The sequence below is a fragment of the Emydura macquarii genome, unplaced genomic scaffold (assembly GCF_026122565.2).
Source record: "Emydura macquarii macquarii isolate MOO-44397 ecotype Brisbane River unplaced genomic scaffold, CSIRO-AGI_Emac_v2 contig_18, whole genome shotgun sequence".
Taxonomy (NCBI): Eukaryota; Metazoa; Chordata; order Testudines; family Chelidae; genus Emydura; species Emydura macquarii.
The window spans coordinates 4,481,918-4,495,040 of record NW_027130155.1 but is presented as its reverse complement, the minus strand read 5'-3'; the positions used below and the strand labels follow the sequence as shown (position 1 = coordinate 4,495,040).

Below are 13,123 nucleotides of genomic sequence, written 5' to 3'. Positions count from 1 at the left end.
GGATTACTCACATTTCAGCCACATCGCCCATATTCAGTGGCACAAAACAGGAGAATCTTGTAGAAGCAATGGCCATTTGGACCAGAGCTTTTAACCTCTGTCCCTGCTCAGTTCTTCACAGATCCCCACTCATTCTCTGCCATTGGAGCTTGCAGGGAATAATCCTTGACCCCTCACTTCAAATCTATTCTCTGCCTTCCTGTTCATGGACTCTTCTCTGCCTTTACTCTCTGTTACAATAACAGCATTATGGCCTGATTCAGCAAAGCATTTAATTTTTTATATGCGCAATTTAGTGGAAGTAAATTCCTTACCAGCTTTTGCTAAAGTGAAATAAGAATGTCCACCACACTCGGAGGTTGGTTGCACCAATCTAACTGAACTGTTTCTAAACGGATTTAGTTAAATTGCTATAATTTTCTGGTGTAGCCAAACCCCTAGTTATGTGTCTGTATTAAATCAGCCCAGAGACACTTAGTGTTAGGAGTGTTTGTGCTGTCTGTTTGCAGTGGTGATTGGATCAGAAGAGGGTAGTGAATGTAGTGAATGTGAGCTAGTGGAACTATTGTTGCATTGATCAGAGTGGAGAGATGAGGTGAGGCTCAAAATGGAGGAGAAATGCCGGGAGGCGTCCCTGCCTTTTTCAGACCCATTAGACAATTCTGATGTGCCACCGTTCTATTCTGTTGGATTCAAGGAGCCATCTATATAAAGGAGACCAGCTATTTGTGTTAAATGGAAAATAGGATGTTGCTAGAAATTCTGCTGCCTCTGCTATTTTCACTGCTCCTGAAAGCAAACAGTCTGCTAGTTAAGCCAATTTTCTGTCCTTCCAGTGGATTTATTGAGACATTTCAGGACAGTGTTCTTTTTTTATCCAGGTGCTTCCCATCTTTGGATATTTTTGTTTTGTTTTGACTGCGATTCAGACTATATCTGAGTTCACTTAGTGGTTCCTCTACAATTATATACTGACCTTCCTTTCTCTCCTTCACATAAACAGCAACTATTTTTCTGAGATCTGATTAATTCTATCTTGTAGAATGTAAGGACATGAACTTATTTTGGTCTGGGTTCTAGAATATCTAACTTTTTGCATATGAACATTGAGTGGGCTAATCTTTCCTACTTAGCAGCTTATTGATGATAAAAGTGTTCTCCTGACTTGTAAATCTTTACATGTCTTTGATCCTACTCAATGAATAAATGTGCTTTATCTATACGGTATGTACCTGGCTGCTCCTTAAGTGAATTTCTTAGTATCGCATAATATCGTTTGAAATTATGTGATTATAGAGTGGTTCATGGCTTAGCTCTCTGCCGTTGTCATTGTCCAGTTGGGATTTTAGTGTCAGAACTTGAAAATTGTTTGTTCTGTTTTGAATTTTAAAAATATACTTTCAGAAGTGATGTACTACATTGTTCATTAAGTTAACACACGTTCTCTGAGAAGCTTAAATTAATGTTTTATAACTAAAAGCTTTTGTTTCTTTGAGTACATTCATAAAAGGGAATTAAAACTGTCTGGTTTTAAGGCAGATATTAAATACAAGAGTATGCTATGCAAGCCATAGGAGCCCTTGAATCAATGTGAATCTCCCTGCAATAAAGCTGATGATTATTACTTGTAATAGGATGGACTTCAAATGTTTTGGCGGTTGTGTTTGGGTCAGCTAAGCATGTGGAAGTTTGGATGTTTAGCTAGATTTAACCATGCCACTCAATCTGGAAATCAAGATGGAAATTTCTTGAGATTAGACTTTTCCAGAAGATCTCCAATATATTGTACATTTAGCTGGAAATACTTTGAGCAGAAGGCAGCCTCTCTGTGTTTCTTTTTCTGGTCCTGGCAGAAATCAGGAAGTAGAAAAGAACATGACACAGCAAAGTAGAACGTAAGGACAGAGTTGACTGAACTTTTCTGAATTTCAAAAAAGTTTCAGTTTGAGTGTGGATCATTTTAAATGTTGTCCAAACATTGCAGACCTGGCTGGATTGATACATTCCATTCATGTGAGCTGCTGTTGCTTATCAGAGGGGTGGGGGAGAGAATTTTCCCATGATACAATGATTTTTATTGCCAGAAAAATGTATCCCAAGGATCATAGTAGATTTTAAGGGCATGGGTACCTGGGAGATCTAGCATAGCTGTCACAGTGAAAAAAGTACGGTTTTCTACATGTAAAATGTACTGTAGGTTGGTAAAGTCGCTATTCAGCATAAAGAAGCAAACAAATGGAAATACTAGAAACTATTAGTCACTTTGGTAGGATAACTGCCTAAATATGAACCTAAAGATAAAGAGAGTCTCATTTGTGGCCTTGACTATGTTAATGTGTGAGATGCACAGATGGCAAGTCTGCCCTCAAATGGAGGACTTTCCAAATAAGTCGGTGACAATGGCTGGACAAAATATATGACCTGTGTTGTCAAACTCACAATAGTGCTGCTGTCACCCTCTAATAGAGCCACTTGCTCAATTTCAGGAGCTGTAGGGAGGAGTCTTTAAGATGACATCTGATTGAAATTTGAAGGAGTACAGAGGATTAGAGGGGTAGCTGGAGATCTAGTGTGAATAAAAACACCAAAGAACACTATTTGCGTTGTTGCAGAGACCAGAACCAGACTTCTTAAGGAAATGCTAATATTCCAAACTCATTGGCACCCACCTTATAAAGGACATTCTGTCTGTTGTATTAGTTTTGTTCAGTGTGCAAGTTTACCTGCTTATGAACCTTTGCATTTTCTTAAGGATTTTAGAAGTTAGTGTGTAAAACTCATTACTGTAATTATTATTGGTTGTAATTTGTAAGGAGCTGATAATAAAACTAAAGTTTGAATGTGGTTCCCTTCAATTTAGGATTTGCAAAGTTCTTAAGAAATAAGCCCAACGTTTTGATGCAATAATAAGAGGAGGTTACCATTTAGAGAAGTTACTGTTCTGTTAGTGGGATTTTTGGTTTTCTGGCATCCAAGGGACGTTTTTGTAATTGGAACAACTAGTTAGGGGGGTTGTTCTCCTGTGCCAAAAGGAATATCTGGATTTCTGTTTCTTTAAAGCTTTTGTTTTGATTGTGCAGTATACATATGTCAGCGAGACCTCCAACTCCTTTGGCTGTATCTGTATTGTTTTTCCTAAGGATTACCTACCTACTCTTTACTCCTACCTTGGGTAAAAAGGAGGGTTGGTTACCTGTAAATTTGTGGAATTGCCGTGGCGGAGGTACAGAAAAAACAGACTGTAGGTCATTGTGTGTTTTGGGTTGCCCTCTTGTGGTAAAAGGGTGGAATAGCTGAGTGCTGCATTTCTAGTGATGCTTATTGCTGACATACCTCTATATAAATTATAAAGGTAATAGTGTGTAATGCACTGAAGCCAAAAATGTAGCTCGTGGAATCGATCTCAAAGGATTAGGAAGGTCGCCTTGACAATAATTGTACATATTTATCTTAATAAGACAACTCTTAACAGTTCTCTTTAGCAACGTGTGTTACAATGAAGGGCCATTAGTTTTTACCTCTGCTTATTGTTTTAATTATCATTCAAGCACATTTTTTCAAAACCAGTACATATTGATGAATTGGACCAAATGTAGCCAGCAGTAGAAACCAATGGATTTGGACTCTCTGAGCCTGATGCGCCTTTACTCAGGCTCTTTCATACTACACTAGCAGTGTAAAGGGACCTCTAAAGTGAGGGCAAGATGCCAAACTTCAAGGCACCTTTGCAGTACCAGAGCTTTTGTTAGTTTTTGTTTTTGAAAAGAGTTCCCTGAAAATGCAGGCTATTTTTTACACCTTCTCTGTGATCACTTTTCTCAAGCCAATAGTGTCATGTGATACCCAGGCACATTAACTGGTTTTCATTTAATGATGCTGCAGGTATGTCGAGAGTATCAGCGTGGCAATTGTAACAGAGGAGAAAATGATTGCCGGTTTGCTCATCCTGCTGACAGTGCAATGATTGATACCAACGACAACACAGTTACTGTCTGCATGGATTACATCAAAGGGAGGTGTTCACGGGAAAAGTGCAAATATTTTCATCCTCCTGCACATCTGCAAGCCAAGATCAAGGCTGCCCAGTACCAGGTCAACCAAGCTGCAGCTGCCCAAGCAGCAGCTACTGCAGCTGCCATGGTGAGTCCAGAAAACACCTTCAAAATGTAACACTGATGATAGAAAATGATTCATTTATTAACTATTCTTGCTGAAGATATGTTTGTTCAGGTATCCCAGTCACTACACAGTGAAATGAGCTTTCACAGCAAGTGATGCCAGATCTACTCTTAAATAGTTTCAGACTTAAAATATTTTACTAATTTTTGACAGCCGATGTATACAGGGGGTGTGTGTGTGTGTATACATAATAGTTACATGTGCATACTTATATGTAGACTCAACGTATGTATCTATCTATTTATATAAATATAGTGTGCGTGTATGTATATATTGCTATAAATCTATTTGTAGGGATCATTATTTCTGTCTTTGAGTGTAGCCATCTAAATTACCATTAATGGTATTTCTGTTTCTACACTAAACTTCATTTTCCTCTTCTTTAATCTGTGTGCGGGGTTTTTTTGTACCACCAGTAATATGCTTAAAAATTACTTAATTTAAAAAACAAGATCTGAAACTACTTAAGAGTAGGTTTTCAAGCAAATAGACTGTAACATTATTTCAGGGAGATTTAATCATGTTTTGTTCATCTTAACTATTATGATGTGATGAATAATTGCACAACTAGGAATGCTTGAATATGGCAATTACATGGAGTAAGTAGGAAAACTGCAGTACATTTGAAGGTATTAGAGATTAGTACAAGCAGGCTATTTGCTACAATGTATTTTTAAGGTAAATTTTTAATGTGGTCGAAAACCTATTTTAAATGGATCCAGTCTTTGTTCTTTGCTTAGCTGTCAATGTTGTCCTATATTTTTACATAACTACATGATTTGACCATTAAAATACTACTTCATGTAAAACGTTGTTTGATATCCATAGCATAGTACAAATACACCTGAGAGAGGCCTTTTTCTGTGTTTGTTTATGGATACTTGAGCAAAAATACAGAAGGCAGGCTCTCTTTCTCTCTCCTTCTTTCACTCTTTTCTGTTAGATTACCTTGTTTGTAATTAACTACATAGAGGTTGTATCCTCACAATAACAACTCAGTAGTGCCTTTATTGTGCATGCTTAGTCTTGTTATTCGTTGTATATGGCATTCCGATGATTTGTTTTTTATTTGTTTTTTCTCACCTACCCAAAAATGCACTGCTGCCCCCATGATGCACCTCTGCTTGCTGTTTATGTTAATGCGCTTGAACCCCACTGGCCCATTGCCATCATGTGCTCGCTGCCTGCTAATTAAGACTCAGTCGGCTGTCAAATCACTGAAGCGACCCCTCGAGGCAACCTTTGACCTGGTACTATGACCTTTCACCTTTTAGCTTGGCATGTAGCTTTATTGTAGATGCAAGTTTTTTTATTAATTTGTAAGGTATTGAAATACAATGGAAAACTGAGTGTGGTTTCCTGATTGAATTAGTGGAGAAAAAACCAATATACACATAAATGTATATGCCAAACAAATGTTCTTAAAGTGCAGCAGCCCACATTCAGTTTAACCACCTTTTAGAATGTTGTAAATGAAGTACTTTGAGGACATTAAAATTGTATTTATTACTGTATATTTATGTATCTGTTTGCTTGGCATGGCTTAGTGATATTCTTATGTAGATTTAACATTTGTAATGCAATGTTAAAGTACCAGCATGCTTTGGTATATTTTTGCATGTCTAGTTAGACTTTGGGAACTTGGGTATAATTTTTAATATTATCTTATCTGTTTCATTCACTCTGAATAGATTACTATTAACATTGCTTTTATTTGTCAATCCTCATGGAGCTAGCAGTGCAGCTTTCTTTTTTTCCCCCAATATTGTTTCTTACTGAAAACCTGAAGCTTTATATAATATTTTAGCACATTATTATAACAAAGAGCTCCAGTACATTTACTTATATTACTTTAGTGTTAGACTAAAGTAATGCTTCCTTTTAAAGCTGTTACCTTGCCTTTTTACTTGGTAGTTTAAGTCTGCTCTGGTGTTTGCTTGCTCATGGATAAACATGGTGCTGCCTGACTCTTTTTTGCCTTCTACTGATTTTTCTTTTTCTTTTTTTTTCCCTTCCTTCCTTCCTTTTTTTTTTTTTTTTTTTTTTGACTGGACTTTATTTTTTATACTCATCCACCGTTTAGGGAATTCCTCAAGCTGTACTTCCCCCATTACCAAAGAGGCCTGCGCTTGAAAAAACCAATGGTGCCACCGCAGTCTTTAATACTGGTATTTTCCAATACCAACAAGCTCTTGCCAACATGCAGTTACAACAGCATACAGCCTTCCTCCCACCAGGTAAGTATCTCTTTAGTTTTTGTAGAGCAAAGTATGCCACAAAGTTAGTGTCCAGCGTTTGTAATAAACTTCTAAAAGTATCTGTATCAATAGTTGTTGATATTCGCACAGTTGTTGAAGGGAGTTTTTTGTTTAGACTGAGGAAAGGAAGTCTAAGAATTAGGGTGTTCGTGATCAGGTAGGGATCTTGTAGAATGCTGTTTCTGTCTATGCTTGTCTTGGAAGCTGGGTAGGTGTTCTCCAATCTAAAGTGAAAATCAATGTTTTGGAAGCACATGATCTATCATTTCAAAACAGATTCTGAAATCTGTTCTCTTGTTTCTCTTTTTCCTAAATAACTTTATTACACATCTATTCAGCTGTTTTGTATTATTCCTTTTTGCAGTAAGACCCCTTTGCCTTAACTTATTTAGCAACCGTATTTCTGAACCGTATCACTTCGTAACTGGTGAGGTTTTGAATTTTACTTAGTGATCATTAAATGCACAGTTTAGATGGAATTACAGCTAAAATAATATGGAAGCATACAGAGAGTGTAAAAAAAAAATCAGCGGATCAGATACTGAAATTTTCCTATTTATTTCAATGTGAGCAAGATAGAGCCCCAGTTGTTTTAAGTCAAGAATGATAAAATGATACCTAATAATTTAGTTTGATTGTGGTAGAGCCCAAACCTGCACTCATTACTTCTAAAGAAATCTTGCTGAAGTCAATTTTTGTAGTGTAAAGTCTGCAGGATTGGATCTATAAGAAGTCTGTATCACTAGTTGCTTCATAAAATGCATTTCCAGTTTGTTTAAAACTCTGCTATGAATTTTTTTAATGAAATTGCGAAAGGCAAATTTTAACTGGAAAGAACTGACGTTGCAAAAAGATGTAAGTAACAAAAATGAGAACACTGGCTTTCAGAAACAGAAAAATAATTTCTTAACCATTTTTTGACATGTGTTTCAGCCATATCAGCATGGTATACTCTTACCGCTCCATTTTTGGTGGTGTAGTTTGTCATTCAGTCAAAATATACACATGTAATTTTCATATACGGAACAGCTGCTTGACATGAGACATAACTTTTTTGGAACCATTGAAGCTGATTAGGCAACTAAGGCCTGATTCAAAGCCCATTGAAGTCAACAGAAAGACTGTCTTTGATTCCAGTGGTCTGTGGATCAGGCTTCTAATACACATATTTAAAAGAGACATTTAAGATGTATTTACGTATTAGACAATCACAGTCCATCCTGTAGGCTTCACGTATTTTAAAAGTTCCCTCGATCCTGGTTGGTGCTTTACATCTCTGGTAAAGAGCCCCATCAGCTTCCCTTAAATCAATAGGGATTTGGCATCTTCAACTCCCATAGAATCGGGCCTATTACTGTTGAGATTGTTCATGTCATTTGTATGAATAAAACTGCATTTACATCACATAATAGACAGAGGATGTCAATAAATACAAGAGGCCTTTCTCAGTCCTTATTCAGGCAACTTCATATTGAGGTCAGTGGGCATTTTGCCTAAGTCAGAACTTCAGGACTCATTCAAACTCCATTGGGATGCTGGACACTGAATTCAGAGGGGACAGGCTAGGAGCTTCAGGATTTAGCCTGTACAAGCTATTGTACCAATTCTGTTTTTCATTTTTTTAATTAAAAATGACTGTTAATGGGCAAAATAGCCCCCATTTTAGTTTTCCATTGGTCTAATGCCATCACAGAAACTTTAAAACAACCTTATTTCCCACTAAAACAACACTGCACTTTTCTTTGTGGCCCCCCAGTTTTTATGGAGTTAAAATTAGTTGAATTCTTGTTTGTGCATCATTCTTATCAGTGAGGTCAGCACAGCTGTGGAAATGGTACTTTTCAACCAATTTCCAGAGAGCCAGCAAGGGAGCCTACAGCATATTTTTGAGAGGTTCATTCACACGACAGTGACAGTTCTGAGAGGTGTTGGATGCCCTTCATGTGACGTCATGACAACGGTATTGAGTTGAGGGTGCCTGGCACCTCCCAACTGGCACTTGTCTCATTTCAAGATTCAATTCTTCAGTGGGAGTCAAGGGGGCTCAGCACCATTCAGGATCAGGTCCCAAAGAGCAGGGACTGATTTTTTAAAATCCCTTGGTGAAATTCACCAGAGAGAAGAGGGCACAGAGGGCAAGACTCTTCACAGGACTTGTACATTAAGGGCGTATGTGGACTGGAGAGCCCTGTGAGCTGGATTTCACCTTTGGCAACAATGTTGGATTTGTGTTTCAAACATACCTAGACATCCCTCCACATTCCAGGGCTCAAATTCTGGCTGCCAGGCATGAATGAAAAAGTGAATGGAGGAAAAAAGGGGGACACATGTAGTACCTAAATCTCCAGATTCCTCCAAGCCCTGTCCTCCATGGTTAGAGCATTACTTACCCCTGCCTTCACAGACTTTGGAAAGTGCACACTGGAGTGGCAGCTCGGCTGCCCTTTAAACAGTGCAGTATATGCTTCCCTTCAGGCGTGGCCAATGTAAAGGATGGAACCATAGTCTCATTGCTCTCCAGCCTTTTGTCAGGAGTTGCCATCAGTGGCACTAACAAGGAGCCGTGGTAATGCTGCCCGTGAAAAGAATAAAGGGATGAAGGCTCCTGGTGCTCCCTCGCTCTCACTTAGGCACAGAGGAACTCACAATCTAGTCTTGAATCTATACCTGTTTTTTCTAAAGTGCAATAGACCAGAATTCATCTGTAATAATGTCAGGGCAGGTGAAGTACTGGCAGGGAGGGAACCATTCCATAACTACAGGGTCTGGTGACATGTGTCAGTAAAAAGGAGACAAATGAAAATACCAGAACTGAGATTCCACTCCTAACTGGCACAGATGTGTCTGATTTCACTGAGTGTCAGACACTGAAATCTCTTTGACAAGCTGAACCTAAAACACTTTACATTGAAATGGTTCCGATAGTCTTCCTCCTGTGTGCCTCTGATCTTTCGAAGTCTTCCAGAATGCACTGCTTCCGGGAGCTGTTCCAGGAACTTTGGATTAGTACTCACCTGAAACAGTTTAAAACAGCTCTAGTATAGATGTGGGACAAAACTGCAACAGGTCAGACCATAAGTGGATGCTCTGCACCGTTTGTGCTTAAATTGGTAACATCTCACCAGTTAGGATTAGTGCATCTTAGACATGACCTTAGATCAGTGTATAAAGTTTCAAACTAGGCTCCCAATTCAGGAAAGCATCATGGACCAGATTTTTAAAATAATTTAGGAATTTAAAGAAGCAGAGAGACACCCAATCAGATTTTCAAAAGCTCCCAGATATGTTAGTCTCTTTGAAATCAATGGGAGTTAGGTACCTAAGTGCTTTAGAAAATCCCCTAGGAGACTAGCTGAATCTTTAGGTAGCTAAACACCTTTAAAAAGCATGTGTTTAACGGTCTGATCCTGCACCACGCTGAAATAATGAGAGTTTTGCCACAAACTTCAGTGGGAGCAGGATCAAGCCCTAAGTGCTTTCCTAACTAAAGATGGATTTAGACACATACTTAAGCATTTTCCTGAATTGGGGCCTCTGGCGCTGAGGACTAATCTTGCTCCCCTTGAAATGTTAATGGGAGAAGGATCTGGCTCTGTAACCCTAATTCTTCATTCAGATTGAAGCGCTCGTGTTCTCTACGGATAATCTGGTCTACGTGGTGCTTTCTAGATTTAATAGAATAAATAACCTGAGTGAAACAGCAAAGCAGGAGTAGGAAATATATATAATGAGAAAAAGGAACTGTGTACAAAACAGAGTATTCATCAAAATTACAATATTCTCTTTAGAAGTCATTTAGCTGAGAAATTATAATCAGTTAATTAGCACACGCTTGAAAACAAATGCTGCCTTGTGCTGAAAAGCCAAGGAACATTTGAACTAGCAGATTCACTATTCATACATTCTTATTAGTAAATCAAGGCTTTTGAAGTCCAGATTAATATTAAGGTCATAGCAAAAGTGATTTTTATTATTGGCAAGTGGGTCCTACTGCATTATGTCTTCATATTTGCAAGTTATTGCACCCTAGCTAGTATTTTCATTGCTGCCTTATGTTCATTTGCTGCAAATCCCTCTGAAAACTGTGTGTACTGGTTATAACGTTAATGATGATGATAACTCAAACTAAAATTTAAGGTGAAAGCTTTAGTTATATTTCAGAGAATCATCACAAAAAAGCTAACTCTTGTTTTTAGCATGTAGACTTAATTATGCATGGAATGATGTAATACACAAGGTATAATAAAATATGTAAAATATAATAAATAGGACATTTGTACATGTCTAATAACATAGGGTGGTGCAGCTCTCATTTACACCCGTGCAACCTCATTGACATCATTGAGGTCATGTGGGTGTAATGGAGAGCAAAGTTTTTAACACACAGTTTGTACTTCAGGGCCAAATCTTGGGCCATATATTCGCTCTCACTAGTAGTCCCGTTGACTTCAGTAGCAATTCACATGTGAGTAAAGCAAGCAGGATGAGGCCTTTCCTTTAAATAGCCTTCCTTTAAAAAATCTTTGACGAATATTTACATTCTTTTTTGTTTAATAGAAACAGTTAAGTAATTAGAAAGATTAATCATGCCATTTCCCCCAATAGCCTTAAATGTATCTTCTTGTAATAACAGGCATTTAGGAATTAACTTCCATGTTGCTCCAGTATTAATTATATTAATTACTTTTTTTTCCCCAAAAGACAATGGCTTTGGCATTGTGCAAGCCACTGCAACATGGCGTAAATATCTATACACCACACACAAGCTAAGCACAAGCTAAGCACACACACATAGCACAAGCTAAGAAGATAACATACATCACCGTTCAGGCACAATAATTTCCTTTTGTTATTGCCATCTTGTGTCAGTGTAATAGTATGTAGTGATGTTGCAGCTGTTTTGGTCCCAGGATATTAGAGAAACAAGGAGGGTGAGGTAATATCTTTTACTGGACCAGCTTTTGTTGGTGAGAGACAAGCTTTTGAACTTATACAAAGCTAAAAAAGAGCTCTGTGTCCAATAAAATTTACCTTTCTGGCTTTCTCAGGTAATAGTATAGCAGTAGTTCCCACAGACAGTGTCATTCGGAGTGTGTTTCCATTTTCATATGATCTCCATTTTCAGGATTTCATTATTAATTTATTTTAATTCATATCAGGGTAAATTTATCTTAACAATATCATTAAATAGGGTAGAAAGTCTTTTTTAAAAATGTCAGTATGATAGAACGTGAAGAATTGCACGCTTTGTTTATAATGCTTAATTTTTAAGCTTCAGGTAGGAAACAAAAAAACATGCAAGCAGTGAGTTCTCAGTGCAGAGCAAGGCATTTAACTAACTAAAATAAATGAGATTGCCAAAGTACTGGATTTTGAAAACTGGCAATTAGGCATGCCTAAAAATGCAGCGCTTCTATTGATATTGTCTCTTTGCAGAATGAATTGCTTATTAATTAATTATTTGTATAGCACAAAGAGAGTGAGAGGCAACAAGATTGTCTCTCTCAACTGAAAAATTATCTAAGTACTGTTGATCTTCTACTAAGGTCACTGGGCCTAGAGAGCCAACAACATACGGTCAAAGTGTGTCATACAGTGTAGAAACAATGCCAATCAAGTGTGCTTAGGTTGTGCTGGGGGCTATATGGGAGACCGGCACTTTTTATCCTGCCTTTAAAATACAGAATTAACAAATGTGAGGAAAATCAAAAGTTAAAGTTGACACTTCAGCTTACCTCACAATGTCTACATATTGTAATAAATACTGTCTGCAAAATCACCATTGCCCTGACTAGAGCTGGACAGAATTATAGCAAAAAAAATCAGATTTGGGTTGACCAAAACGATTTGTGAATTTGGGTTGATTTTTGTCAAACTGTTTCAGTTGTTAAAAAAGAAAAACATTGAAATGTTTCTTTAAAAGCTCAAAATCAAAACAAAATGTTTCATTTCAAACAAAACATTTCATTGGACCCCAAATGAATTTATTTTTAAGAGGTTTTTTTTAATGTTTTGGAACTGCCAGCGAACTGAAGAATCATTTCTTCACACAGCCCTAGTCCTAACACTGATACAAGTATCAAAACACATAAGATTCCTCCAGAGGGGTTGGAGGAATACAGGACACAGGACTGTGGGTCAAACCATCTCTTCCTATGGGATAACCCACACAAGGTTGTCCTTCTCCCCTGTCATTCAGTTAGCCAGCTATTAATTAGCCAGTGGATAATCAGGAGATCTGCTGGGGGCAGGGCCATCTACACAGATGCCCTGTCCTCCACACAAGCTCTGGCCCCTGGCAGGCCCCCCACAACTCCGCCTGGCCCCAATTCCTCCTACAACTCCTGAAGAAAAGAGAGCACAGTCCTAGGTTGTACTGTCTTTATTGTCAGACCAAGAAGGGAACAACATGTCCCTTAGCCTGCTCCCACTCTCAGCCTGCACACTCTCCGCTTCCTTCCTCATCAGCATCAGAGATGAGGGGCTTTGGCGGGGAGAACTCTGCATATGGACTGGAGAACAGGGGTGAAACAATTTGACTCCTTCGTTCTTTATCCTGCATATCTCCGTATAATCATAGTGCCAGGGTTAACACAATTTTGGGTGCTGGGTTACTCTGAGTGTGTTAAAGATAAATGACATATTTGATCATTTCCTTTAATTTTAATAAAATATAGTTAAAAAGA

General features: G+C 38.0%; 1 protein-coding gene across 10 annotated transcripts in view; it reads left to right on the top strand.

The window, feature by feature from the left end:
- The window catches only part of MBNL1 (muscleblind like splicing regulator 1), a 288,655-nt gene that overhangs the window by 264,242 nt on the left and 11,290 nt on the right, over positions 1-13,123 (top strand). For all 10 annotated transcript variants that reach the window (XM_067550238.1, XM_067550686.1, XM_067550444.1 and 7 more), the window contains 3 exons: positions 3,883-4,140; positions 5,376-5,429; positions 6,263-6,416. In XM_067550238.1, the coding sequence (XP_067406339.1) occupies positions 3,883-4,140; positions 5,376-5,429; positions 6,263-6,416 (466 nt within the window). The remainder of the gene's footprint in view (positions 1-3,882; positions 4,141-5,375; positions 5,430-6,262; positions 6,417-13,123) is intronic.